General features: G+C 35.2%; 1 protein-coding gene and 1 pseudogene across 3 annotated transcripts; both read left to right on the top strand.

The window, feature by feature from the left end:
- The first annotated feature begins 300 nt into the window (after positions 1 to 300).
- Positions 301 to 27,851, top strand: LOC147564390 (putative sarcosine oxidase). Of its 3 annotated transcripts, none has more exons than XM_086665837.1 (2): positions 301 to 420; positions 26,549 to 27,851. In XM_086665837.1, the coding sequence occupies exons 1-2, from the start codon at positions 381 to 383 to the stop codon at positions 27,748 to 27,750; spliced, it is 1,242 nt and encodes a 413-aa protein (XP_086521963.1). In that variant the 5' UTR covers positions 301 to 380; the 3' UTR covers positions 27,751 to 27,851. The 3 variants fall into 3 exon arrangements, with proteins under 3 accessions (XP_086521963.1, XP_086521968.1, XP_086521976.1); XM_086665842.1 differs by lacking the exon at positions 301 to 420 and adding an exon at positions 9,693 to 9,788; XM_086665850.1 differs by lacking the exon at positions 301 to 420 and adding an exon at positions 15,672 to 15,766.
- LOC147564391 (ABSCISIC ACID-INSENSITIVE 5-like protein 2 pseudogene) lies at positions 18,665 to 19,135 on the top strand (annotated as a pseudogene).

Here is a 27,851-nt window from a genome sequence, read left to right as displayed (position 1 = left end):
TTAATTTAAGAGCTTCTCATGTAAAACCACATGATTAGACGTACGTAATGAGTTTTGTGTTGACAGACATAGTCAAATTGCCAAATTGCTAGATTTCTTCATTAAATAATTTTAAACTTATAGTTGATGTTCTTATTGTTTAATATATACTTTCACGATCCGGGAAGAAGTCAATTGGGAATCTATAATTAATAAGGGTTAGACGACAAAAAAGAAAAATCATGGGTATAGCACTGATTTAGTGGCATATTTTAAATTCTAGATCAAATTATGGGAATTTGATTAAACTTCAACTATATTATGAGCAAAAGTTGGAAATGTGTTGTGTCTTTTAAGAGGAAGTTTAGAGCGAAAAGAAAACTTTTTCAAACATTTGAATCATGGAGAATACATATGAAGAATTTGACGTTATAGTAGTTGGTGCAGGGATAATGCACTCAAAAGCCGGGGCTTTTGGTGACGGATTATTTTCGACGGAAGTTTGAAAGCCGTCGTAAAAAGTCACTATTTTCGACGGATTCGTATAATTCCGTCAAGAAAATTGAGAAATTCCGACTGTTTTCCTCTTTTACCGTCGGAAAACCATGCGCGACAGGCAAAGCAAATTTGTGGGATGAAAAAGTATTTTCGACGGTACTTGATTCCGTCGGAAACATTGGTATTCCGACAACCTTTTTTTCATTTTCCGTCGAAAAAAGGCTAGCCTGCAAAATATTTCCCTGGCGCGAAAAATTTCCGCCAAATTCTCATAGAATTTTTCCGGGAAAATGATTTTCCACAGAATTAATTCCGTCGAAACAAAAAGCCCTAAACAACATCTACCCCTTTCCTTATCGATTCCTTTCTCTCTCCTACAGTTTCTAAAAAAAAAACCTAAATCTACACCCTAAATTTTCACTCGATTTCATCAGTTCAACTCTCGATTTCTTCCTCTCTCTTGGTGGGTTCAACTCTCGATTTCTTCCTTTCTCTCGGTGGGTTCAACTCTCGATTTCTTCCTCTCTCTATCTCAGTTCCGAAAAAAGCCCTAAAACAACAACAGCCTACTTTTTCTCTCGATTTCACTTGGCCTTTTTATTGTTTCAAGTTATTTAGGGTTCATTTGAAGGTGGTGAAGAAACATCTAAAGTTCAGTGGAGCTACTTAAGAAGAAGCATATACAGTTCGGTATAAGTACCCATTTTTCTTCTTTTTACTGTTTGATCTGTATTTTAATTTCATTTCTTTTAATTACTAAACTAGTTTAAACATCTAGAATCATATGATATTTAAAAAGAAAAAAATACTACTAGGTTAAGGTAGTTCAGTTGTTCATCAAGTTATACTACTAGGCATTATTAATCTATTAGTATTAGTTATACTAGATTAGCTAATTACAACTCTCTAGTCTCTACTTGATCTATGTAATGTGTGTGCAATTTGGTTACGACTTAGGCCATATAAATCAACATGTCAGATTAGAGTGGCTTATTGGAACGGTAGGAAACTAATGTAAACTAACAACACCAAATATCTACAGAAGATTGTCGTAAAATAATCTACAAATTGTTGTGTCCGTTACATTGGGCCAGACTTTTTTATGGACTCTACAAAATGAATACATTCATGGACATTTACACAAGGAGTTACATGCATATACATGAATGTGTCTTTAAAGTATAGGTTACATGTGACCACATTATTGTAGATGTCACAAATTATGCAAAACACAAAACATAACGATATATATTGGAAGAGGGAGGTGAGTATGGGGGCGGTTGCATGCTCCATGACTCCCCGCCCACTTCGGACTAATTCAATTCATTTTAGTATACTAATTAAATAGTTTAAGGAAAGATACTTTCTTGATAAGGAAACATAACATTTTTTATTGTTTTTAGTTAAATTATACATATTAATGGCTAGAATGCCGGGCACACGACAATAATTTTTGTACAACTATGCCATCTTAATTAACTAGATTAGAGACTATGCAATGCCCTAATTTGTTAATACCATTATGTCATCTTAATTTAAGAGCTTCTCATGTAAAACCCCATGATTAGAGGTACGTAATGAGTTTTGTGTTGACAGACACAGTCAAATTGCCAAATTGCTAGATTTCTTCGTTAAATAATTTTAAACTTATAGTTGATGTTCTTATTGTTTAATATATACTTTCACGATCCGGGAAGAAGTCAATTGGGAATCTATAATTAATAAGGGTTAGACGACAAAAACGAAAAATCATGGGCATAGCACTGATTTAGTGGCATATTTTAAATTCTAGATCAAATTGTGGGAATTTGATTAAACTTCAACTATATTATGAGCAAAAGTTGTTGTGTCTTTTAAGAGGAAGTTTAGAGCGAAAAGAAAACTTTTTCAAACATTTGAATCATGGAGAATACGTATGAAGGATTTGACGTTATAGTAGTTGGTGCAGGGATAATGCACTACAAAAGCCGGGGTTTTTTGTGACGGATTATTTTCGACGGAATTTTGAAAGCCGTCGTAAAAGGTCACTATTTCGACGGATTCGTATAATTCCGTCAAGAAAATTGAGAAATTCCGACGGTTTTCCTCTTTTACCGTCGGAAAACCATGCGCTACAGGCAAAGCAAATTTGTGGGATGAAAAAGTATTTTCGACGGTACTTGATTCCGTCGGAAACATTGGTATTCCGACAACCTTTTTTTCATTTTCCGTGGAAAAAAGGCTTGCCTGCAAAATATTTCCCTGGGCGAAAAATTTCCGCCAAATTCTCATAGGATTTTTCCGGGAAAATGATTTTCCACATAATTAATTCCGTCGAAATAAAAATCCCTAAACAACATCTACCCCTTTCCTAATCGATTCCTTTCTCTCTCCTACAGTTTCTAAAAAAAACCTAAATCAACACTCTAAATTTTCACTCGATTTAATCAGTTCATCTATCGATTTCTTCCTCTCTCTCGGTGGGTTCTACTCTCGATTTCTTCCTCTCTCTATCTCAGTTCTGAAAAAAGCCCTAAAACAACAACACTCTACTTTTTCTCTCGATTTCACTTGGCCTTTTTTTTTTTGTTTCAAGTTATTTAGGGTTCATTTGAAGGTGGTGAAGAAACATCTAAAGTTCAGTGGAGCTACTGAAGAAGAAGCATATACAGTTCGGTATAAGCACCCATTTTTCTTCTTTTTACTGTTTGATCTGTATTTTAATCTCATTTCTTTTAATTACTAAACTAGTTTAGACATCTAGAATCATATGATATTTATAAAGAAAAAAAATACTACGGGGTTAAGGTAGTTCAGTTGTTCATCAAGTTATACTACTAAGCATTATTAATCTATTAGTATTAGTTAGACTAGATTAGCTAATTACAACTCTCTAGTCTCTACTTGATCTATGTAATGTGTGTGCAATTTGGTTACGACTTAGGCCATATCAATCAACATGTTAGATTAGAGTGGCTAATTGGAACGGTAGGAAACTAATGTAAACTAACAACACCAAATATCTACAGAAGATTGTCGTAAAATAATCTACAAATTGTTGTGTCCGTTACATTGGGCCAGACTTTTTTATGGACTCTACAAAATGAATACATTCATCTGAAATCTTCTCATTTCGTCGCTCTCTAGGGGCTTTTATTGTCGAGATTTAGTCTCCATTCAGTTCGTTACTGCTTATCTTCTCCTCCTTTGTTCAATGGATTCTACAAACAGTCAATTCATACGCCAATTTGAGGCGTTAACTACTGATGAACGTCCTACATTAACGGTGGATGGTGGCGATGTTGATCACTCGGAAACAGATCTAATTAAGCAAGGCATTGTATGGTTCCAGAGTCCTAAGAAAATCGATTTAGGTCAAGCCATGTATCGTCTCACAAGGGTTATACACGACCCTAACAAATTTACTATTTCGGAGATTAAGGACAACTTATTTATGATCAAATTCGTCACGGCTACTGAAATGGAAATCGCGATGGAGAGTACACCTTGGGTTATGCAAGATGAATTAATAGTACTTCAAGAATGCAACGCAGATATCCCTCCGGAAGAACAGATAGTGGATCATGTTTGGTTCTGGGTCCAACTTCATGGGATCCCTCCTAGTCTTCTGAACTGTACTATAGTCAACCGTCTAGCCAGTACTATGGGGACTATTATTCCGACGACTAAAGAAGATGCTAACAAATGGTGTATTTTTGGTCGTATTAGGGTCAAACTGTGTATTACTCAGGCTTTCCAACCGAGAGTTAATCTTAAACTCTCGAACAACAAACTGGTTTCTATAGAAATTAGGGTTGAGAAACTCCCTAGATTTTGCATTTATTGTGGATTCATTGGCCATACTATGAAATTTTGTCCCACTATTCTGGCTTTTGGAGACTTGCTTAAACAAAATCTTTCAGAAAATGATAGAAACAGAGTCTTAAAGATCATGACCCCTAAATTCCCAGAAACCTTTAAGGTTCCTTTTTCTAATAAACACCCAATCAAAGAATTGGGATCCTCGGGATCTGACCTTATACCCAAGTTTAATGATCTTAATATCGATAATAGTGAGGATAATCATATTGAAACAGTATGTGCTAATAATCCCCGGATAAGAACTAACTATGGTAATTTATTATCGAGTTTATGTCAGGTCAAACGAAGCAAGGTACAGACGGAACACGGTGTTTCTGCAGTTTACTCTAATGATCTATACAATCATAATCGGGATACACAGGTCCATGATCGCGGTCTTTGTCAAAGTGCTGGAGATCAGATTGATGAAGACATGACTCTTGCCGAGGTTAGGATCAAAAAACAGTACCGCAAGACAACTCGTCAACCAACAAATGAAAATAACGATGAATGGGTAACGGCAACCCAAATGCCGTCCCAGCGATGAATATCTTGGCGTGGAATTGTCGGGGTCTGGAGAACAACCCGACAAAAGTAACTTTGCAGCAGTTCCTTTCTTCCACTAATCCCTCTATTGTTTTTCTCTCGGAAACGAGAATTTCTAACTATATACCTCTGTCTTGTTTTAATAATTATAATCTTACTAATTTCCACACGGTTCCATCTGTCGGCAGAAGTGGAGGTTTGATCTTACATTGGTCTAACGATATAAATTTAGATATTCATTTCTCCTCGTCCAATCTTATACATGCTACTATTACGAATGTAACTCTTGATAATGCTTCTTGGGATATTTTTTGCATTTATGGTCCCCCTTGTGTCCAAAATAGACTCCCCTTTTGGCGTAATTTGTTACATAGAATTGAGAGTATCAATAACCCCTTTGTGTGTATTGGGGATCTGAATGCCTTGGCTAATAGAGATGATAAATGGGGGGGGGGGGGGGGGGGTAGTTCTAACATACCGTTTATGAATCATTTTCAGAAATTTATCCAGGATGCGCAACTTCTGGATTTGGGTTTTTATGGACCGGCCTACACTTGGACCAATTCCAAGGCGATGCATCATCTTACGAAGGAACGACTGGACAAAGTTCTTAGCAACGCTAGTTGGCTTATGCAATATCCGGAGGCAGGAGTATTTCACTTGCCTAGATACAATAGTGATCACGCTCCCATCCTGTTAAAGTTAATCACGCAAGGAATCCCCACCACAACTCTATCCAAGTTCGAAGTTTATTGGACGCATCACACTGACTACACAAATGTTTTTCAGGAAAAATGGGCCACTACAATTGGATCGTTTACAAGTAAGACCAACGACATAAAAGACTCCATCAAAGTGTGGAGTAAGAAGGCTTTCGGTACTATCAAGAACCGATTAAATATTCTAAGAAAGAGACTCCTGGATATTCAGGTTCTTAACCCTTCCACAGAAAACCTGGAAATTGAAAGTAAAATTCAGGAAGACATTTTGCATTTGGAAAATCTCCAATGTACAAAGGCAGAACAGAGAGCCAAGTCGAGGTGGGTACATAATGGGAATCGTAATACCAGAGCTTTTCATTTAGCTATGTCGGTGCGTCGGCAGAAAAACAAGGTTCATCAATTAATTTCGGAAGATGGTCAGACTATTCGGGATTTTGATAATATTTCAAATGAGTTCATCAATCATTTTCAGAATTTATTTTCAGCTGAACCAGTGGATCAACCGCCAACCGAATTAATGCATGCTTATAAGGTCTTTTCGCCTGATCAGCTGGCCAACATCTCAAGGGTCCCTAACTCGAAAGAAATCAAATCAGTCGTCATGAATATGGGGTCGATAAAGAGTCCTGGTCCTGATGGACTTCCTTGCTTTTTTTATCAACATAACTGGGACACAATAGGGACGGAATTGATCCAATATATTCAAGAGGCTTTCATTTCGGGTTTTATCGACCCTTCTATCAACCAGACGACAATTGCATTAATTCCAAAGTTGAAGAACCCGAGTATGGCCTCGCATTTCAGACCCATAACCCTTTGCAATACGGTTTATAAATTCATCACTAAATTGATAGCAAATCGGATTAGACCATACTTAGATGAATGTATTGCCTGGCCTCAAAATGCCTTTGTCCCCAATAGACAGATTTTAGATAATATCATCATCACTAAAGAGTTAATGCACTCCATGAAAAAATGTACAGATAAGGAGGGCACTTTCTCTTTAAAGATGGACATGGCTAAAGCGTATGACAGAGTCAATTGGGACTTCCTGTCTCAAGTCCTCAAAGCTACTGGTCTGGAGGGACCTATTTTACAAATTATTGTCTTGCATCACAACAGCTACCTTCAATATTCAGGTCAATGGGCAAAGGTTGGTAACTTCTCGGCCTCTAGGGGCCTCAGGCAGGGATGCCCTCTTTCTCCCTACCTGTTTATTCTATCCTCACAATCACTCTCTCTCTTATTTCATTACTATGAATTACAAGGTTTGTTTACAGGTTACAGAATCACACCGGCCAGTCCAAGCATAACACATTTGCTATTTGCGGACGACCTAATTGTCTTTGGTAAAGCTAATGAACATAATCTCAATACTATAGTACAGCTCATGAATCAATATTCAGCCTTCTCAGGACAAAAGGTAAACTTCTCTAAGTCTTCTCTTCTATTTAGCAAGAATGTATCTCAGGACATCCAAGATCGGTTTGTTCATCTACTAGAAGCTCCTGTTATGCTTGACCATGAGAAATATCTCGGAGCATTAATTCTCAAAAAAGGAAACTGTATTCAGAGTTATACTTGGCTTATAGAAAAATTCAATAATGCTCTTTCGAATTGGAAAAACAAGTATATTACTCAAGCAGGTAAAACTACACTAATTAAATCTATATTATCAGCTTTTTGTACATATCCTTGCAGTTTTCAGGTATTGCCAAAGAAAGTAGTTGCAGATCTTGAAAATATCGAGAGAGATTTTTGGTGGAATCACTCACAACAGAGGACTAAAATGCACTTCATTAGATGGGATATCCTTACAAGTCCTAAACACAAGGGTGGTCTAGGTATTAGATCTATTGAAGAGATCAACTTGTCACTGATAGCAAAAATGACATGGAGGTTTGTAACAAACCCTAATTCTTTTTGGGTAAAAATTCTAAAGGCCAAGTATCTCAGAGAAGATGATTTTTGGAATGAAAACAATACAACAGGTTCTTCTCATTTTTGGCAAGCTATGGCCAAAACAAAAAATGTCATCAGAAACAATGTTCTCTGGATAATTGGAGATGGTTCAAGTGTCAAGATAAGATCTGATCCATGGATCCCTTATATTCAACACAATACCCCAACCATTACTGTCACTCTACCTTCTAACATTTATTGGGTTTCGGATTTGATTGATCAACATCAAAATAGATGGAAAGAAGAACTCATTAATAATCACTTTGATGTGGCTACAACAACTGCTATCTTAAACATTCAACTCCCCACATATAATCAGAGAGACAAACTAATCTGGTGTCCGGTGGATAATGGCAAATTCACAACAAAGTCATTTTATACTCAAATAAAGAACTTACCCACTATTTCAGAACAGGCAATCGATATCCCATGGAAGCTATTTTGGAAACAGAAAGAAATGGAACCAAAAGTCCAGTTATTTATTTGGAAAATGGTGCATGATGGGTTACCCTCTTTAGCTAATATAGGAAAACGAATCAATCATTTGGATCAAAGATGCAAGATGTGTAACACTAATCAGACAGAGACTCAACATCACCTATTTGGAGAATGTCCGACTTTCATTGATCTCGCAACAAGGGCTGGAATTAATCAGCACCTACAACCAGATCTAAATCCAATAACTATGTTGTCTAAAATACTAATAAACAAGGAAGTTGATGGAAATGAATGGCTTAAAGTATCTTACCTGTTGTGGGAATGGTGGAAAATGAGGAATGAGCTTCACTTCCAAGCTAAACCTCCTGATCCAACTAGATGTGTATGGAAATCGATGGATCAAGTCAGGTATCTCACTGATCTTAATATAAATGATAACTCTAACTCGATTGTGCAGGTTAATAGATGGATACCCCCTCCGATTGGAAAGATAAAAATCAGTTTCGATGGATCGTACAGAGACGACCAAGCTTCATGCGCGGCCATTGCAAAAAATTCTGAAGAAGAGATCATTGGATCGAAAGCTAAAATGATAATACCAAAATCTCCGATTTTCAGTGAGTTAGAAGGATTTAGGTGTGGGATGGAACTGGCGACAGATTTAGGGTTGGAGGAATTTATTCTAGAAGGAGATGCTAGGGTTTTAATTGACGCAATCCTGACCGTCGATGAGGACATACCGTGGCGCTTGATAAGGGACATTGAAGGGACGCGTGTACAGGTTGTTGATAAACGCGTGGACCTGAGCTATTGCAATAGAATCTTTAATAAGGACGCCCACTCCTTAGCTGCTTCTCTGTTAACCCCCTAATGTTAGTTTGTTTTGTTTTAGTCCGTTTTTAACTAATGTACTTTGTATGGATTCGGTTATTTAATAATATTTGCTTTTACCCTCAAAAAAAAAAAAATGAATACATTCATGGACATTTACACAAGGAGTTACAAGCATATACATGAATGTGTCTTTAAAGTATAGGTTACATGTGACCACATTATTGTAGATGTCACAAATTATGCAAAACACAAAACATAACGATATATATTGGAAGAGGGAGGTGAGTATGGGGGCGGTTGCATGCACCATGACTCCCCGCCCACTTCGGACTAATTCAATTCATTTTAGTATACTAATTAAATAGTTTAAGGAAAGATACTTTCTTGATAAGGAAACATAACATTTTTTATTGTTTTTAGTTAAATTATACATATTAATGGCTAGATTAGACCGGGCACACGACAATAATTTTTGTACAATTATGCCATCTTAATTAACCAGATTAGAGACTATGCAATGTCCTAATTTGTTAATACCATTATGTCATCTTAATTTAAGAGCTTCTCATGTAAAACCACATGATTAGACGTACGTAATGAGTTTTGTGTTGACAGACACAGTCAAATTGCCAAATTGCTAGATTTCTTGGTTAAATAATTTTAAACTTATAGTTGATGTTCTTATTGTTTAATATATACTTTCACGATCCGGGAAGAAGTCAATTGGGAATCTATAATTAATAAGAGTTAGACGACAAAAAAGAAAAATCATGGGCATAGCACTGATTTAGTGGCATATTTTAAATTCTAGATCAAATTATAGGAATTTGATTAAACTTCAACTATATTATGAGCAAAAGTTGGAAATGTGTTGTGTCTTTTAAGAGGAAGTTTAGAGCGAAAAGAAAACTTTTTCAAACATTTGAATCATGGAGAATACATATGAAGAATTTGACGTTATAGTAGTTGGTGCAGGGATAATGCACTACAAAAGCCGGGGTTTTTTGTGACGGATTATTTTCGACGGAAATTTGAAAGCCGTCGTAAAAAGTCACTATTTTTTACGGATACGTATAATTCCGTCAAGAAAATTGAGAAATTCCGACGGTTTTCCTCTTTTACCGTCGGAAAACCATGCGCGACAGGCAAAGCAAATTTGTGGGATGAAAAAGTATTTTCGACGGTACTTGATTCCGTCGGAAACATTGGTATTCCGACAACCTTTTTTTCATTTTCCGTCGAAAAAAGGCTTGCCTGCAAAATAGTTCCCTGGCGCGAAAAATTTCCGCCAAATTCTCATACAATTTTTCTGGGAAAATGATTTTCCACATAATTAATTCCGTCGAAATAAAAAGCCCTAAACAACATCTACCCCTTTCCTTATCGATTCCTTTCTCTCTCCTACAGTTTCTAAAAAAAAAAACCTAAATCAACACCCTAAATTTTCACTCGATTTAATCAGTTCAACTCTCGATTTCTTCCTCTCTCTCGGTGGGTTCAACTCTCGATTTCTTCCTCTCTCTATCTCAGTTTCGAAAAAAGCCCTAAACCAACAACATTCTACTTTTTCTCTCAATTTCACTTGGCCTTTTTTTTTGTTTCAAGTTATTTAGGGTTCATTTGAAGGTGGTGAAGAAACATCTAAAGTTCAGTGAAGCTACTGAAGAAGAAGCATATACAGTTTGGTATAAGCACCCATTTTTCTTCTTTTTACTGTTTGATCTGTATTTTAATCTCATTTCTTTTAATTACTAAACTAGTTTAGACATCTAGAATCATATGATATTTATAAAGAAAAAAATACTACTAGGTTAAGGTAGTTCATCAAGTTATACTACTAGGCATTATTAATCTATTAGTATTAGTTAGACTAGATTAGCTAATTACAACTCTCTACTCTCTACTTGATCTATGTAATGTGTGTGCAATTTGGTTACGACTTAGGCCATATAAATCAACATGTTTGATTAGAGTGGCTAATTGGAACGGTAGGAAACTAATATAAACTAACAACACCAAATATCTACAGAAAATTTTCGTAAAATAATCTACAAATTGTTGTGTCCGTTACATTGGGCCAGACTTTTTTATGGACTCTACAAAATGAATACATTCATGGACATTTACACAAGGAGCTACATGCATATACATGAATGTGTCTTTAAAGTATAGGTTACATGTGACCACATTATTGTAGATGTCACAAATTATGCAAAAGACAAAACATAACGATATATACTGGAAGAGGGAGGTGAGTATGGGGGCGGTTGCATGCTCCATGACCCCCCCGCCCACTTCGGACTAATTCAATTCATTTTAGTATACTAATTAAATAGTTTAAGGAAAGATACTTTCTTGATAAGGAAACACAACATTTTTTATTGTTTTTAGTTAAATTATACATATTAATGGCTAGATTAGACCGGGCACACGACAATAATTTTTGTACAATTATGCCATCTTAATTAACCCGAATAGAGACTATGCACTGTCCTAATTTGTTAATACCATTATGTCATCTTAATTTAAGAGCTTCTCATGTAAAACCACATGATTAGACGTACGTAATGAGTTTTGTGTTGACAGACACAGTTAAATTGCCAAATTGCTAGATTTCTTGGTTAAATAATTTTAAACTTATAGTTGATGTTCTTATTGTTCAATATATACTTTCACGATCCGGGAAGAAGTCAATTGGGAATCTAGAATTAATAAGGGTTAGACGAAAAAAAAGAAAAATCATGGGCATAGCACTGATTTAGTGGCATATTTTAAATTGTAGATCAAATTATGGGAATTTGATTAAACTTCAACTATATTATGAGCAAAAGTTGGAAATGTGTAGTGTCTTTTAAGAGGAAGTTTAGAGCGAAAAGAAAACTTTTTCAATCATTTGAATCATGGAGAATACATATGAAGAATTTGACGTTATAGTAGTTGGTGCAGGGATAATGCACTACAAAAGCCGGGGCTTTTTGTGACGGATTATTTTCGACGGAATTTTGAAAGTCGTCGTTAAAAGTCACTATTTTCGACGGATTCGTATAATTCCGTCAAGAAAATTGAAAAATTCCGACGGTTTTCCTCTTTTACCGTAAAAAAAACATGCGCGACAGGCAACACAAATTTGTGGGATGAAAAAGTATTTTCGACGGTACTTGATTCCGTCGGAAACATTGGTATTCCGACAACCTGTTTTTCATTTTCTGTCGAAAAAAGGCTTACCTGCAAAATATTTCCCTGGCGCAAAAATTTCCGCCAAATTCTCATAGAATTTTTCCGGGAAAATGATTTCACATAATTAGTTCCGTCGAAATAAAAAGCCCTGAACAACATCTACCCCTTTCCTTATCGATTCCTTTCTCTCTCCTACAGTTTCTAAAAAAACCTAAATCAACACCCTATATTTTCACTCGATTTCATCAGTTCAACTCTCGATTTCTTCCTCTCTCTCGGTGGGTTCAACTCTCGATTTCTTCCTCTCTCTCAGTGGGTTCAACTCTCGATTTCTTCCTCTCTCTATCTCAGTTCCGAAAAAAGCCCTAAAACAACAACACTTTACTTTTTCTCTCGATTTCACTTGGCCTTTTTTTTGTTTCAAGTTATTTAGGGTTCATTTGAAGGTGGTGAAGAAACATCTAAAGTTCAGTGGAGCTACTGAAGAAGAAGCATATACAGTTCGGTATAAGCACCCATTTTTCTTTTTTTTACTGTTTGATCTGTATTTTAATTTCATTTCATTTCATTTAATTACTAAACTGGTTTAGACATCTTGAATCATTTGATATTTATAAAGAAAAAAATACTACTAGGTTAAGGTAGTTCAGTTGTTCATCAAGTTATACTACTAGGCATTATTAATCTATTAGTATTAGTTAGACTAGATTAGCTAATTACAACTCTCTAGTCTCTACTTGATCTATGTAATGTGTGTGCAATTTGGTTACGACTTAGGCCATATCAATCAACATGTTAGATTAGAGTGGCTAATTGGAACGGTAGGAAACTAATATAAACTAACAACACCAAATATCTATAGAAGATTGTCGTAAAATAATCTACAAATTGTTGTGTCCGTTACATTGGGCCAGACTTTTTTATGGACTCTACAAAATGAATACATTCATGGACATTTACACAAGGAGTTACATGCATATACATGAATGTGCCTTTAAAGTATAGGTTACATGTGACCACATTATTGTAGATGTCACAAATTATGCAAAAGACAAAACATAACGATATATATTGTAACAGGGAGGTGAGTATGGGGCGGTTGCATGCTCCATGACTCCCCGCCCACTTCGGACTAATTCAATTCATTTTAGTATACTAATTAAATAGTTTAAGGAAAGATACTTTCTTGATAAGGAAACACAACATTTTTTATTGTTTTTAGTTAAATTATACATATTAATGGCTAGATTAGACCGGGCAGACGACAATAATTTTTGTACAATTATGCCACCTTAATTAACCAGATTAGAGACTATGCACTGTCCTAATTTGTTAATACCATTATGTCATCTTAATTTAAGAGCTTCTCATGTAAAACCACATGATTAGACGTAATGAGTTTTGTGTTGACAGACACAGTCAAATTGCCAAATTGCTACATTTCTTGGTTAAATAATTTTAAACTTATAGTTGATGTTCTTATTGTTTAATATATACTTTCACGATCCGGGAAGAAGTCAATTGGGAATCTATAATTAATAAGGGTTAGACGACAAAAAAGAAAAATCATGGGTATAGCACTTATTAAGCGGCATATTTTAAATTCTAGATCAAATTATGGGAATTTGATTAAACTTCAACTATATTATGAGCAAAAGATGGAAATGTGTTGTGTATTTTAAGAGGAAGTTTAGAGCAAAGAAAACTTTTTCAAACATTTGAATCATGGAGAATACATATGAAGAATTTGACGTTATAGTAGTTGGTGCAGGGATAATGCACTACAAAAGCCGGGGCTTTTTGTGACGGCTTATTTTCGACAGAGTTTTGATAGCCGTCGTAAAAAGTCACTATTTTCGTCGGATTCGTATAATTCCGTTAAGAAAATTGAGAAATTCCGACGGTTTTCCTCTTTTACCGTCGGAAAACCATGCGCGACAGGCAAAGCAAATTTGTGGGATGAAAAAGTATTTTCGACGGTACTTGATTCCGTTGGAAACATTGGTATTCCGACAACCTTTTTTTCATTTTCCGTCGAAAAAAGGCTTGCCTATCAAATATTTCCCTGACGCGAAAAATTTCCGCCAAATTCTCATAGAATTTTCCGGGAAAATGATTTTCTACAGAATTAATAGTCGAAATAAAAAGCCCTAAACAACATCTACCCCTTTCCTTATCGATTCCTTTCTCTCTCCTACAGTTTCTAAAAAAAACCCTAAATCGACACCCTAAATTTTCACTCGATTTCATCAGTTCAACTCTCGATTTCTTCCTCTCTCTCGGTGGGTTCAACTCCCGATTTCTTCCTCTCTCTCGGTGGGTTCAACTCTCGATTTCTTCCTCTCTCTATCTCAGTTCTGGAAAAAGCCCTAAAACTACAACACTCTACATTTTCTCTCGATTTCACTTGGTCTTTTTGTTGTTTCAAGTTATTTAGGGTTCATTTGAAGGTGGTGAAGAAACATCTAAAGTTCAGTGGAGCTACTGAAGAAGAAGCATATACAGTTCGGTATAAGCACCCATTTTTCTTCTTTTTACTGTTTGATCTGTATTTTAATTTCATTTCTTTTAATTACTAAACTAGTTTAGACATCTAGAATCATATGATATTTATAAAGAAAAAAATACTACTAGGTTAAGGTAGTTCAGTTGTCATCAAGTTATACTACTAGGCAATATTAATCTATTAGTATTAGTTAGACTAGATTAGATAATTACAACTCTCTAGTCTCTACTTGATCTATGTAATGTGTGTGCAATTTGGTTACTGACTTAGGCCATATCAATCAACATGTTAGATTAGAGTGGCTAATTGGAACGTTAGGAAACTAAGATAAACTAACAACACCAAATATCTACAGAAGATTGTCGTAAAATAATCTACAAATTGTTGTGTCCGTTACATTGGGTCAGACTTTTTTATGGACTCTACAAAATGAATACATTCATGGACATTTACACAAGGAGTTACATGCATATACATGAATGTGTCTTTAAAGTATAGGTTACATGTGACCACATTATTGTAGATGTCACAAATTATGCAAAAGACAAAACATAACGATATATATTGGAAGAGGGAGGTGAGTATGGGGGCGGTTGCATGCTCCATGACTCCCCGCCCACTTCGGACGAATTCAATTCATTTTAGTATAGTAATTAAATAGTTTAAGGAAATATACTTTCTTGATAAGGAAACTCAACATTTTTTATTGTTTTTAGTTAAATTATACATATTAATGGCTAGATTAGACCGGGGACACGACAATAAGTTTTGTACAATTATGCCATCTTAATTAACCAGATTAGAGATTATCCACTGTCCTAATTTGTTAATACCATTATGTCATCTTAATTTAAGAGCTTCTCATGTAAAACCACATGATTAGACGTACGTAATGAGTTTTGTGTTGACAGACACAGTCAAATTGCCAAATTGCTTGATTTCTTCGTTAAATAATTTTAAACTTATAGTTGATGTTCTTATTGTTTAATATATACTTTCACGATCCGGGAAGAAGTCAATTGGGAATCTATAATTAATAAGGGTTAGACGACAAAAAAGAAAAATCATGGGTATAGCACTGATTAAGCGGCATATTTTAAATTCTAGATCAAATTATGGGAATTTGATTAAACTTCAACTATATCATGAGCAAAAGTTGGAAATGTGTTGTGTCTTTTAAGAGGAAGTTTAGAGCGAAAGAAAACTTTTTCAAACATTTGAATCATGGAGAATACATATGAAGAATTTGACGTTATAGTAGTTGGTGCAGGGATAATGCACTACAAAAGCCGGGGCTTTTTGTGACTAGATTAGCTAATTACAACTCTCTAGTCTCTACTTGATCTATGTAATGTGTGTCAATTTGGTTACGACTTGGGCCACATCAATCAACATGTTAGATTAGAGTGGCTAATTGGAACGGTAGGAAACTAATATAAACTAACAACACCAAATATCTACAGAAGATTGTCGTAAAATAATCTACAAATTGTTGTGTCCGTTACATTGGGCCAGACTTTTTTATAGACTCTACAAAATGAATACATTCATAGACATTTACACAAGGAGTTACATGCATATACATGAATGTGTGTTTAAAGTATAGGTTACATGTGACCACATTATTGTAGATCTCACAAATTATGCAAAAGACAAAACATAACGATATATATTGGAAGAGGGAGGTGAGTATGGGGGCGGTTGCATGCTCCATGACTCCCCGCCCACTTCGGACTAATTCAATTCATTTTAGTATACGATATCTTCTCTTGTTATTTATTTTATTGCCAAATACGGTATCTTCTAGATTATGGCATTGCCAAACATGGAGCGTTAAACGGGTTAGAATTACATATTGAGTTGGTTTTTCATACTCGAACACGTTTTAATGTATCTCGACCCTTTGAGACAAGTTTATGAGGTGTAATTTTAAACATAAAAAAAATATTTGAAAAGAGCGACATAATCTCAATCCTTTAGAAGTAGGTGGATAATTTGGGGAAATAAGAAAATTATCCGGGCTACAAAGTTTTGGGTGGAAACAAGATGTTTCGAAAACATTTTATTTCCTCCAAACACTTTAACCTTTCAACTTCTTCTTCCTCAACCAAAATTTCGGCACCTCCCACCATATTCCAGCGATATCCACCATTAATGCCGACCATCACCACCTAGTTCGTTTCTTCTTCTTCTCCTTCTTCTCTCTCTTTATATCTCTCTTTTCTTCCTTTTTTTTTTCTCTCTCTCTCTCTCTCTCTCTCTCTCTCTCTTTTGTTCGTGATTTATAAGTTTCGGGGAAGGACCACTCTTTTTTGTTCCTCATTTGGGAAAGAACCTGATCCAAACGACCTTCGTCTAGTTTTCAGACGAAGGGCTCCGACGAAGGGCTCTCCCCTTCGCCGAAACTTAGAGAAAGAACGAGAGAGAATCAAGGAGAGGGATGGAGAGAGAGAGAGAGAAAAAAAAAGGAAGGAGACAGAAAGAGAGAGTTGTGGCCGACCGGTGGCTCTTTGTCGGCAACAAGGGAGGGTGTGTTGGCTAATATGTTTTTTTACCCTTTAAAATTTTACACCCCGAATAGTTTTCTTATTTCCCTAAATCACCCACTTTAAAAATAAGATTGGTTTCTAAAAAAAAATAAAATAAAAATAGAAATAAGTTTGGATGTTTATTTTAGACATTAAAGATGAAGGTATATTATATAAAAAAAAAACTACAGCATTACTGTATAGATCATTAGTCGTTCCATGAAACGTATAGTCTTTATTTTTTTTGCAAAAATCAACAAGCTTAGAGCCTGATTCCTCGCAAAAATATCAACTCACAGCCAAAGGAAAATAAACTTCGGTCCATCTTTTTCTTCTCTAATAAAGGAAAGAAACATACATCACAACAAATTAACAACATATGGTCTCATTGGTGAATAACCACCATCACCAAACATATTTCTAGGCCTCGCATAAATATCAACTCACAATGAAAGGAAAAAAAAAAACATCAGTCCATCTTTTACTTCCTTAATAAAGGAAACAAACATACATCACAACAAATCAAAAAGATATGATCTCATTGGTGAATGACCACCATTAAAAAACATATAGGTAGGCGAGTGAATCATAACTTATAATTACTCAAATTTATTCTGGTTGAAAATCTGCAACAGACATCATCTTCAAACCAATATAAGTAATAGCGATGAGGGCATGAGGCATATGATACCCAAGAGCCCTACTCCCCCATGGTTCTATTCAGTATTCACTTTCATTTTTAAACCCTAAACCCTGACTTTCATTTTGTTTCAAGATGGAAAGACGATAGGGTTCCTCGTTATTTCTGAGTTTCATTTTCCAGGTAAGCTAGATTCTCTCTCATCTTCTTAATTTGTAAGTGAAAAGCAGATCATCAACTGAAAACCCTAAATATTTTCTGAAATAAACAGAGGTCCGATCCTAAAATCTGATCAAGTTATATAGCTAGTAGTAATTATTTGTAACTCTATCATGTACAGAAATTAAGCAACTTCTATGTGACATTTCAACGACAAAGTACGAACTTAGGTAGTGTTTTTTTTTGGGTTATTTTCCAAATGGCCCCCAACTTTGTGACTAGCTTCCTGCCTGGCCCCCTAGATTAGCAAAAATACCCATATGACCCCCTTTTTCAGTTACCGTTAACTTTCCGTTACTCTCTCTCCCCCATCTCATCTCCTCTGTCTGCCACATCACCTGTTACGCCACCTCATCATCATCTCCGGCGAAGGTCGCCGGCCGGCGACCTTCAAACGTAAAAAAAAAAAAAAAAGATAAAAAAAATCTCTCTCCTCTCTCTCTCTCAATTTTTTTCTAAAAAAAACCATCTCTCTCACTAGATCTGGTTCAGGACTGCGAACAGACCTTCGAAAGTATTTTTCTCACTTTGTAAATCTTAATTGTCTTATTTACTTGTTGTTTCCATTACAACAAAAAATAACTATAAATTGGAATTAAAGCTTTATAGGGTTTTTTGATGATTGGGATGTGAATTTGGGAATTTCTTGTAACCAACTGGGTAGTAATTCTTATTTAATTTAGTTTATCTCTTAGGGAGTTCTAGGGTTTTTGAATTTGGGGTTTTTTGGGTTTGAAATTGAATGAATAATTTAGTAAGGTAAAGAGATTGGTGAATGGGTATTCAAGCAATGGGGTCTGAAGGAGGTAGTAACCAGCAGTCTCGGTTTCTGCCATTGACTCGGGAAGGTTCCTTATATAATCTTACTCTAGACGAGGTTCAAAACCAATTAGGAGATTTAGGGAAACCTCTAAGTTGTATGAACCTTGATGAACTTCTCAAGAATGTTTGGACAGCTGAAGGTAATCAGGTTGTTGGGTCGGACACCGAAAATCCTTCCCCTGCAAACCAAATTGCTTCAGCATCAGCTTTGAATCGGCATGCAAACCTAACCTTAAGTAGAGCTTTGAGCAAGAAAACAGTCGATGAGGTGTGGAGAGATATCCAAAATGGTAATAGAAAAAGGAATGACGAGGTAAGAACTGCTCGGGAGAGACAACCAACGATGGGTGAAATGACATTGGAAGATTTCTTAGTGAAAGCGCAGGGGTTGTTGCTGAAGGTTCATCAAATAAAAAAAATTTAGAAATTAGAGAGAGAGAGGAGAGGGAAAAAAAAATTTATTTTTGATGTTTGAAGGTCGTCGGCCGGAAAATTGGCCGGCCGGCGACCTTCACCGGAGAAGATGATGAGGTGGCGTAACAGATGATGTGGCAGAGAGAGAAAAAGAGATGGAGGAGAGAGAGTGACGGAAAGTTAAAGATAACTGAAAAAGGGGGCCATATGAGTATTTTTGCTAATCTAGGAGGTCAGGCAAGAAACTGGTCACAAAGTTGGGGGCCATTTGGGAAATGAACCTTTTTTTTTTAGGTTGAGCTGTTATTTTTCTCATTGTAGGAATCCGAATCATCTGACTCACCTAAATTTGAACCATCTCACAAAAAGGACCCAAATCAGCCATTCAGACAAGAACAAACAAATCTGACTCGTATCAATTTAGATTTCAGATCTATGAAAACTTACATAATCTAAGTCAGATCTCAGATCTGAAATTTGATTTGAGGCCTGAATTTGATTTGAGTCCGATCTCAGATTGTTCTTTCTTGTTTGATTTGTTATGTCTGACAATGAGAAGAACAAACCCCATCCTTGTCATGGTAACCATTAACCAGTAAAAGTTAGTTGTATGATTTTTTATCCTGTCATGTTCATTACCATTGATCATAATTCATAAACAATAGCTTATACGTCAATAAATTGTGTTAAGTTTGTGGTTACCCAACTCAAAAGCAATTGATAATTAGTGGAGATGACCTAGACATTATATTCTCTCATGTGGGACTATTCTCGCACGCCCCCTCACGTGAGGCGTTCTTTTGAGCCTAACACATGAGCTTTTTTCCTTTAAGGGTGACGTGGAGCACGCGCGGCTTTTAAGTCTATCACGTGTGAGTCTAGTTCTGATACCATGTTAAGTTTGTGTTCATCTAACTCAAAACTAAATTGACAATGAATGGAGAGGACTACACATTACATTCTCCCATGTGGTACTATTCTCACAAATTATTTTGCTATATTCTTACTTAGAAACTTGCTCTCTCGCTCGAACTTGGTGTGTCATGAGTCATAATCTTGTGACTTATTTTTTTAGATGAGGAGCTTTAAAATTCATTGCCCTTTTAAAGTTAAAGGATGCGATCGTCCATGTTAAAGTGACAAACAAATAAACTAATAAAACATTTTTCTTTTGTGTTTCCGTCGAGTTTTCTTGCAATAAACTTCAGTATACAAACTATTTTACTTATCTATTATATAAAACACAATGTTGTATGTGGAGGGACACCATACAATTTATCTCTAGATATCTGCGTCTGTCGGATTATAATAGAGAATTTCATAATATAACGGTTGAAATTTAGTTAGCCAATTATTAAATCATAACTTCCCACTAAATTATAGCTTTTCCTACTCCTAAACTAGTGGGAGAAAGAAGAAAATTTTTCGAAATATTAAATTTTGGGAGAAAGTTTTTGTTTCCTTATGGTTTTCCCCACCCCAACCAGATTTTCTTCTCCAAACCGGTAAGGGTCATCGATAAATTACCATTGTCGGCGATCCTCAATTTTTTTTCCAGAACCTTCTTTCTGCTAAATCTCTTCATCTCAATAAAATCTCTTTTTTTTACTAAATTTTTTGACTCACTATCCTCACTGTTTCAACGAAGAGAGCCACCTTCGTCCCAGACTAATGTTTTGCCTGAAACATTCCTCGAGGGTTTTGTAGTCGATCTGCCACGAGATGTAGCAAGTACATTTAATATTGGACCGACCATGAAATATCTAGTGGCCAACCGACCACGAGATGTTTGTGGCTTGTTTCATAGCAAACCGACCACAAAGCCCTTTTGTTACTAGGATCAAACCAATCATTTTGGAGTCCCTAAGCAAAGTTAATAATTAGGTCCGTACAAGAAAATAGAGAGAACCAGAGTGGGGAGAGAGAGTGAGAAGAGAGAGAAAGTTTTTTTTTTTTTAGAGGTCGTCGGTCGGAAAATTAGTTGGTCGGTGACTTTCACCAGAGAGTGGTCATGAAATGGAGGAAATTTGGGGGGGTGGGGTTGGAGAGATGAGGTGTCTTTTACGTGCTTAATTTTTTAGAAATAATTCCATTTTGACTCCCAAGGGTAGTTCAGGAAAAAAGTTGATCTTTTTTAGCCCTTGGAGACTAAATCGAACTGGCAGACAGGCACTTATGGGGGCTGAAACGGTGAGTTGGTCACAAATTGGAGGCCAAAACAGAATTAATCTAAACAAGATATAGTATCTATATAACAAAACACATTGGTTGTGACTAGGACAATCTGACTAGGACAGAAAAGATAAAAAAAATTGCCAACGGGGATTGGAAGATGACACATTGTATTTGACATTCAAACTTCCCCTTGAATTCAATATCTTCTCTAAAATTAAAATGCTCCTAGAAGATGACTAGGATTACTACATAAACATCTATTGTACATGTTGGTTCTGGTTGAGACAAATCTAACCCTTTGAATTACCAACTCGAACGAAATCTAACGGATTTGGGTTATGCATCAATAAACTCCTTCATTAGCCTCCCTCTATTTTAACAGATGCATTCAATTTATTTACCCCAATAATGGTCGGTCAAGTTCCCCATTCATGTTCCTAATTAATAATTGTTTTTCATTTACACGCAAAACCATTCTCCTCCCACCTTCACGTTCAGTTGCTCTCCCCTTCATCAATCTTCATAGGCCTCATCCTCTTACTCTCCCATCAAACTTCTACAAACAAAATTTATCAAGTGTTCTAATAGGTTATGGTTGAAATTGTTCATTTCTAAATGTAATTCCTGGGAAATTGTTGTTTGGTTTTGGTTTAGAGATTAGAGTTTGAAATTAAGTGATTAAGATATTTATGGAGGTTCTTATCAATTTTGATTAGATCCAATTTAAGATGGGTGAAGAATGTTTTACAATTCCAAGTGAGTTCTTATGTTTCTTTGTTTTTGTTTTTGGTCCAATGGGGAAACTGTTCCTCACAACAACATCAAAATTCATGTTTGGGATTCGGGTATGTAATTTTCATATTTTTTTTTACAGGATACAATATATAGTTTCTATCGGGAATTATATTCTTGATAAATTATATAGTGAAATACAAAATTTCCTGAAGAAGAAAAATTAATTTTTTTGGGTCTTGGGTAATTACTTTGATCCATATGTTGGGAAGTCTTTTTTTTCGTTTCCAACTTCTGATAAATTATATATTTCAATGATGTCTGACTAAAGTCAAGAGGATCACCCATTGTTAAATTTATGATGTTTGATTCTTAGTTAGCTACACATCGGAAGTAGCTTTTTTTGTTGAAAACATCGGAAGTAGTTAGCCACATAGGAATTGTGTATTCCTTTGAACAAAATATTCTTTAATCTATGCCAGCTACGAATCCTTTTCTTCCTCACTAAATAGCAATTGTATACATGTTGTTTCACTTCTATTCGGTTACTCCCTAGCCTAATATAATAAATAATACTATGATTTATATGCAGCTTCATGAAATTGTGTATTTATTTATCCTTTTCAATGTTGTTTTTTTTTCAATGTTGTTACTGAGTGAATTTTTCTTATTTTCTCTATAGTCTTCAACTTGAGCGTGGTTAAGCTTATTCAATATGTCTTGAGGGTATCCATTTGACTACTACAATTGGGTTTAAATTATAATTATTTCTTTTTCGTTAGTACATTTTTCTCTTTTACGGTGCAGTATCTCTTTCGTTCGTCGAAAGATACAACAATTCTCAACTTTGATTGGATGAAAGATGCAACAATTCTCAAGTGTAGCCACACAATACATTGGGATTATTTTGGAGAGATGAGGAAACAATGCATAGCAAGCATCTTATTTTCATGAATATATGGGTCAAATTGACGTACCAAGTGATGTATTTGGATTATGATTTTCTAATGTTCCCTATGAACTCAAATCAACCATTAGGTTACTGCTAAACTTAATGGTCAACATGATTCCTTGACTCAAACTTTGAAAATTAGAAAATCATTATCCTAAATCCAGGTCAGTTTTATGGTATAACTCTTAGTACAACTGATGTGTATTAGTTTCTTCTGGTCTATGGTCTGGGAAAGAATAGACAATGAGGTATGGTTGTTTTTTTTATCTCCAATTGGACACTCACATGTAAATTATAATCACCTTATATTATTACTAATTGTACATACATTTGGTATAAGTGTTTTTTCCTTAGCTGGATCCTTTTGTTAGATTTTAGTTATGCTCTAACCTAACATACAAGTTTTTCTGCCAGATTGAAGCAACTTGATGGTTCAACACTATCCGAATATAAGGGTGCCTTCACTATTCATGTGTGATATTTTTGTTACTAAAGAATAATTCCCGAAGCCCTTCCACAATAATCATCAACGACTAAAACAAACAGTGATTGATGGTTTACTTATAAATCACTATCATAATATAAGTGTGCCTTCACTTTGTCAGCGAAATATGAATCTGCAGACATATCACAAGTTACAATACAACTACAATCAATTGATTATCTTCATAAATGGAAGGAATGGTTTTTTTAGACTTATAAATCTCTATAATTTTCTATTTTTCTTTAAGCTTTTTAGTTTCATAGTTATCTCATTGTACAATTTTCCTGGACTATTTCCAACCAATTTTAATTTTTATTTGTAAGATTTTCCCTCGACTCTTTCTAATCAATTCAAATTTTTATTTGTAAGAATTTTTTGTATTAAGATCTAATAAGTCGTGCCGGAGGCACGGGTTATGTCTAGTATCCTACAAATATGATTATAAATGCTAATATGAAGAAGGGGGAAGTTAGAGGTACCAAGGATTTTGACGAATAACTATTACTGAATGACGTGGCTTCCCATGTTTGAAATTTTGACTGAATCTGGATCGTCAAAAATGAATGGTCCAGATTCAATTGATTAAAAAAATGAATCAGGGCTGCAAAAAATTCAGACCTCTCTTTCTCTCTCTCTCATCTAATCATCTTTCCAATCGGATCTCTCTAGTAGACTCTAAACTTCACCAAGAAGAAAACCCATCAAACGATGAAGAAGATCAAACAAATACAAACATGGTCTTCCTTATCGTTCAAGTCAGCTTTCATCAAATAAAAAAATTTCCTCAAAAAAGCACTATTTTCGAACTTCAACAAATGTCATCTGCTATGAGTACATTAGTTCCTCTACTTCTTTTATGGTTGACCAAATTAGAACACCTTGTACTCCATCGATAGGGAATCATCCTAATGGGTTTCATCCATTTGGATGACCTAGTTAAATCTCTCTCTCTCTCTCTCTCTCTAAAGTCCCTCTCTCTCTCCCTCTAAATGGGAAACGGTCTAGCTAGGGAATTGGGAAGGAAATCAGAGATGACGTGGTAATGGAATCAAATGAATTTGGGCCGTGAGCGGCCCAGATTCAGTCGAAATTTCAAAAAGGGGTATTTAGCGATACCCCCTCATCCCTAATGTCCAACTAGGGATGCCCTCTTTTTTAATTGAATATTAGGGAAACCCCCTTTGTTGCACTTAAAATACTAAAGCACCTTTATCCTTATTGTTTCTCTTTTTTCTTCAATCTCTTATACCTCTTTGATGTTATGTTTACCAACGTATTTTCATTTTTCATCATTTTTCTCTCTTATCCATCTTTTTCTAATTTACCAACAACATTTATCGATAATTTAAAATTGATAAATCACAATAATTTTGAAACAAAAATCGTAAATTTTAAGAAAAAAAATTTATCTTCCCATTTGTTTTTTGAAAGTATAGAGTTATAATTAATAGAAAGAACAAAAGATATCAAGAGGACTTCTTCAAATTGGTTACATACATCAATTTTAACGTAAAATGAAAACACAAATGAGAAGTTAATAAATTTTTTCTTAAAATTTACGATTTTTATTTCGAATTGTTGTGATTTATCCATTTTAAATTTTCGATAAATATTGTTGATAAATTAGATAAAGATGGATAAGGGAAAAAAACTATGAGAAACGAAAAGACGTTGGTAAGCATAAGATCGTAGAGGTATAAGAGATAGAAGAAAAAAAAGAGAAACATTAAGGATAAGGGTATTTTTGTACTTTTAAGTGTAAAAAAGGGGGTTTTCCTAATATCCAATTAAAAAAGGGGGCATCCCTAATTGGACATTAAGGATGAGGGGGTATCGCTAAATACCCCTTTCAAAAAATGGGACGCCACGTCATTCCATAATAGTTATTCGTCAAAATCTTCCGTAACTTTAGCATTTCCGTATGAAGAACAGTTATGTTTATCAAAATCATTACCTTCATTTTTCTAATTCCTTTAAAAAAAATATGCAAGTGAAAGAAAGAGAATTATTCACATGTATCCTATAAGAATTAAAACTATTTGGAACCATACTCTCAACGATTCTCTTATCTTCTTAAAACAAAATGGTAGAGTTTCGTGCTGATAACGTGTTGTAAAAATCAAGAAAATGAGATACATTAGAGAAAAGATAAAACTAATATAAGCTAACAACACCAAATATCTACAGAAGATTGTCGTAAGATAATCTAGAAATTGTTGTGTCCGTTACATTGGGTTAGACTTTTTTATAGACTCTACAAAATGAATACATTCATGTACATTTACACAAGGAGTTACATGCATATACATGAATATGTCTTTAAGGTATAGGTTACATTTGATCACATTAATGTAGATGTCACAAATTATGCAAAAGACAAAACATAACGATATATATTGGAAGAGGGAGGTGAGTATGGGGGCGGTTGCATGCTCCATGACTCCCCGCCCACTTCGGACTAATTCAATTTATTTTAGTATACTAATTTAAATAGTTTAAGGAAAGATACTTTCCTTATAAGGAAACACAACATTTTTTATTGTTTTTAGTTAAATTATACATATTAACGGCTAGATTAGACCGGGCACACAACAATAATTTTTGTACAAATGTCATCTTAATTAACCAGATTAGAGACTATGCACTGTCCTAATTTGTTGATACCATTATGTCATTTTAATTTAAGAGCTTCTCATGTAAAACCACATGATTAGACGTAATGAGTTTGTGTTGACAGACACAGTCAAATTACTAGATTTCTTCGTTAAATAATTTTAAACTTATAATTGATGTTTCTATTGTTTAATATATACTTTCACGATCCGGGAAGAAGTCAATTGGAAATCTATAATTAATAAGGGTTAGACTACAAAAAAGAAAAATCATGGGCATAGCACTGATTTAGTGGCATATTTTAAATTCTAGATCAAATTATGGGAATTTGATTAAACTTCAACTATATTATGAGAAAAAGTTGGAAATGTGTTGTGTCTTTTAAGAGGAAGTTTAGAGCGAAAAGAAAACTTTTTCAAACATTTGAATCATGGAGAATACATATGAAGAATTTGATGTTATAATAGTTGGTGCAGAGATAATGGGTAGTTGTTGGGCTTATCAAATTGCCAAACGAGGCGAAAAAGTTTTGCTCCTCGAACAATTTGATTTCTTACACCACCTAGGGTCATCCCACGGTGAATCTCGAACTATTCGTTGTACATACCCAGAAGATTACTATGCGGATATGACTATAGAATCTACTAAATTATGGGAAGATGTCGAATCTGCAAGTGGAGACAAAGTCTATTTTAAGACCCGGAGTTCTGACATGGGTCCGTCTGATAAAAAGAGTTTGCAAGAGGTAATTGCGACTTGCAAATCAAATTTGGTCCCTCATAAGATACTCGATAGTACGCAAGTAGAGGATGAATTTTCGGGTATCTTCCGAATGCCCGAAAATTGGGTCGGGTTATTGACCCAAATTGGTGGTGTACTTAGACCCACAAAAGCAGTTTCCATGTTTCAAACTTTAGCAACTCAAAATGGAGCTGTTCTTAGAGATAATATGGAAGTGAGAGAAATCAATAGGGACCATGAAAGAGGAGCAATTAGGGTTTGTTCCAAAAACGGGTCAAAGTTTTGGGGCAAAAAATGTTTGGTGAAAGTAGGAGCTTGGATGAGTAAATTAGTTACAACGGTTACGGGTCAGATTTTACCCATCCAACCTTTACATACTACTATTTCGTACTGGAAGATCAAAGATGGTTTTGAGGAAAAAATTTCGGTCGAAAATGGGTTCCCTACGTTTATAAGCTACGGGGAGCCATTTTTATACAGTACCCCGTCGCTGGAGTATCCGGGTTTGATCAAAATCGCCTTGCATGACGGGTACCCGTGTGACCCGGATAAGAGGACATGGGTTTCAACTGTGATAGGGAATTCGTTGTCGTCGTGGGTCGAAGAGCAACTTTCAGGCCGAATCGAATCTGGTGAACCCGTTTTAACACAGTCATGTATGTATTCCTCGACACCTGATGGGGATTTTGTGATTGATTTTTTAGGTGGTGAGTTTGGAAAGGATGTTGTTATTGGTGGTGGGTTTTCGGGTCATGGGTTCAAGATGTCTCCTGTGGTGGGTCGGATCTTGACTGATTTAGTTCTGAATGGGGAGTCAAATCATGCTGCTCTAAAGTACTTTAGGTTGGCTAGGTTTGAAGAAAATCCAAGAGGTAACCTAAAAGAGTATGAGTCTGATTTTGCTGCCACAAAGTTTGCTCCTTTCTAATAATGTGTTGTATTTGCAGTCTGGTTTGTATTTAATTGAGTAATAAGTTGCTTGTATAAGAATTTCGCATCTATGAATTTCAAGTGTAGTGATTTGCATTC

The sequence above is a fragment of the Eschscholzia californica genome, unplaced genomic scaffold, assembly GCF_041429995.1.
Source record: "Eschscholzia californica isolate CP2 unplaced genomic scaffold, dmEscCali1.0.p SCAF_1, whole genome shotgun sequence".
NCBI classification, from domain to species: Eukaryota; Viridiplantae; Streptophyta; class Magnoliopsida; order Ranunculales; family Papaveraceae; genus Eschscholzia; species Eschscholzia californica.
This window is presented reverse-complemented; position numbering and strand designations above follow the sequence as displayed.

Bases quoted from the DNA above. Each gene is read 5' to 3' on its own strand.
- LOC147564390 (XM_086665837.1), top strand. From the start codon at position 381: ATGGAGAATACATATGAAGAATTTGACGTTATAGTAGTTG. The intron at 421-26,548 runs GTGCAGGGATAA...ATGTTATAATAG, and splicing joins ATTTGACGTTATAGTAGTTG to TTGGTGCAGAGATAATGGGT.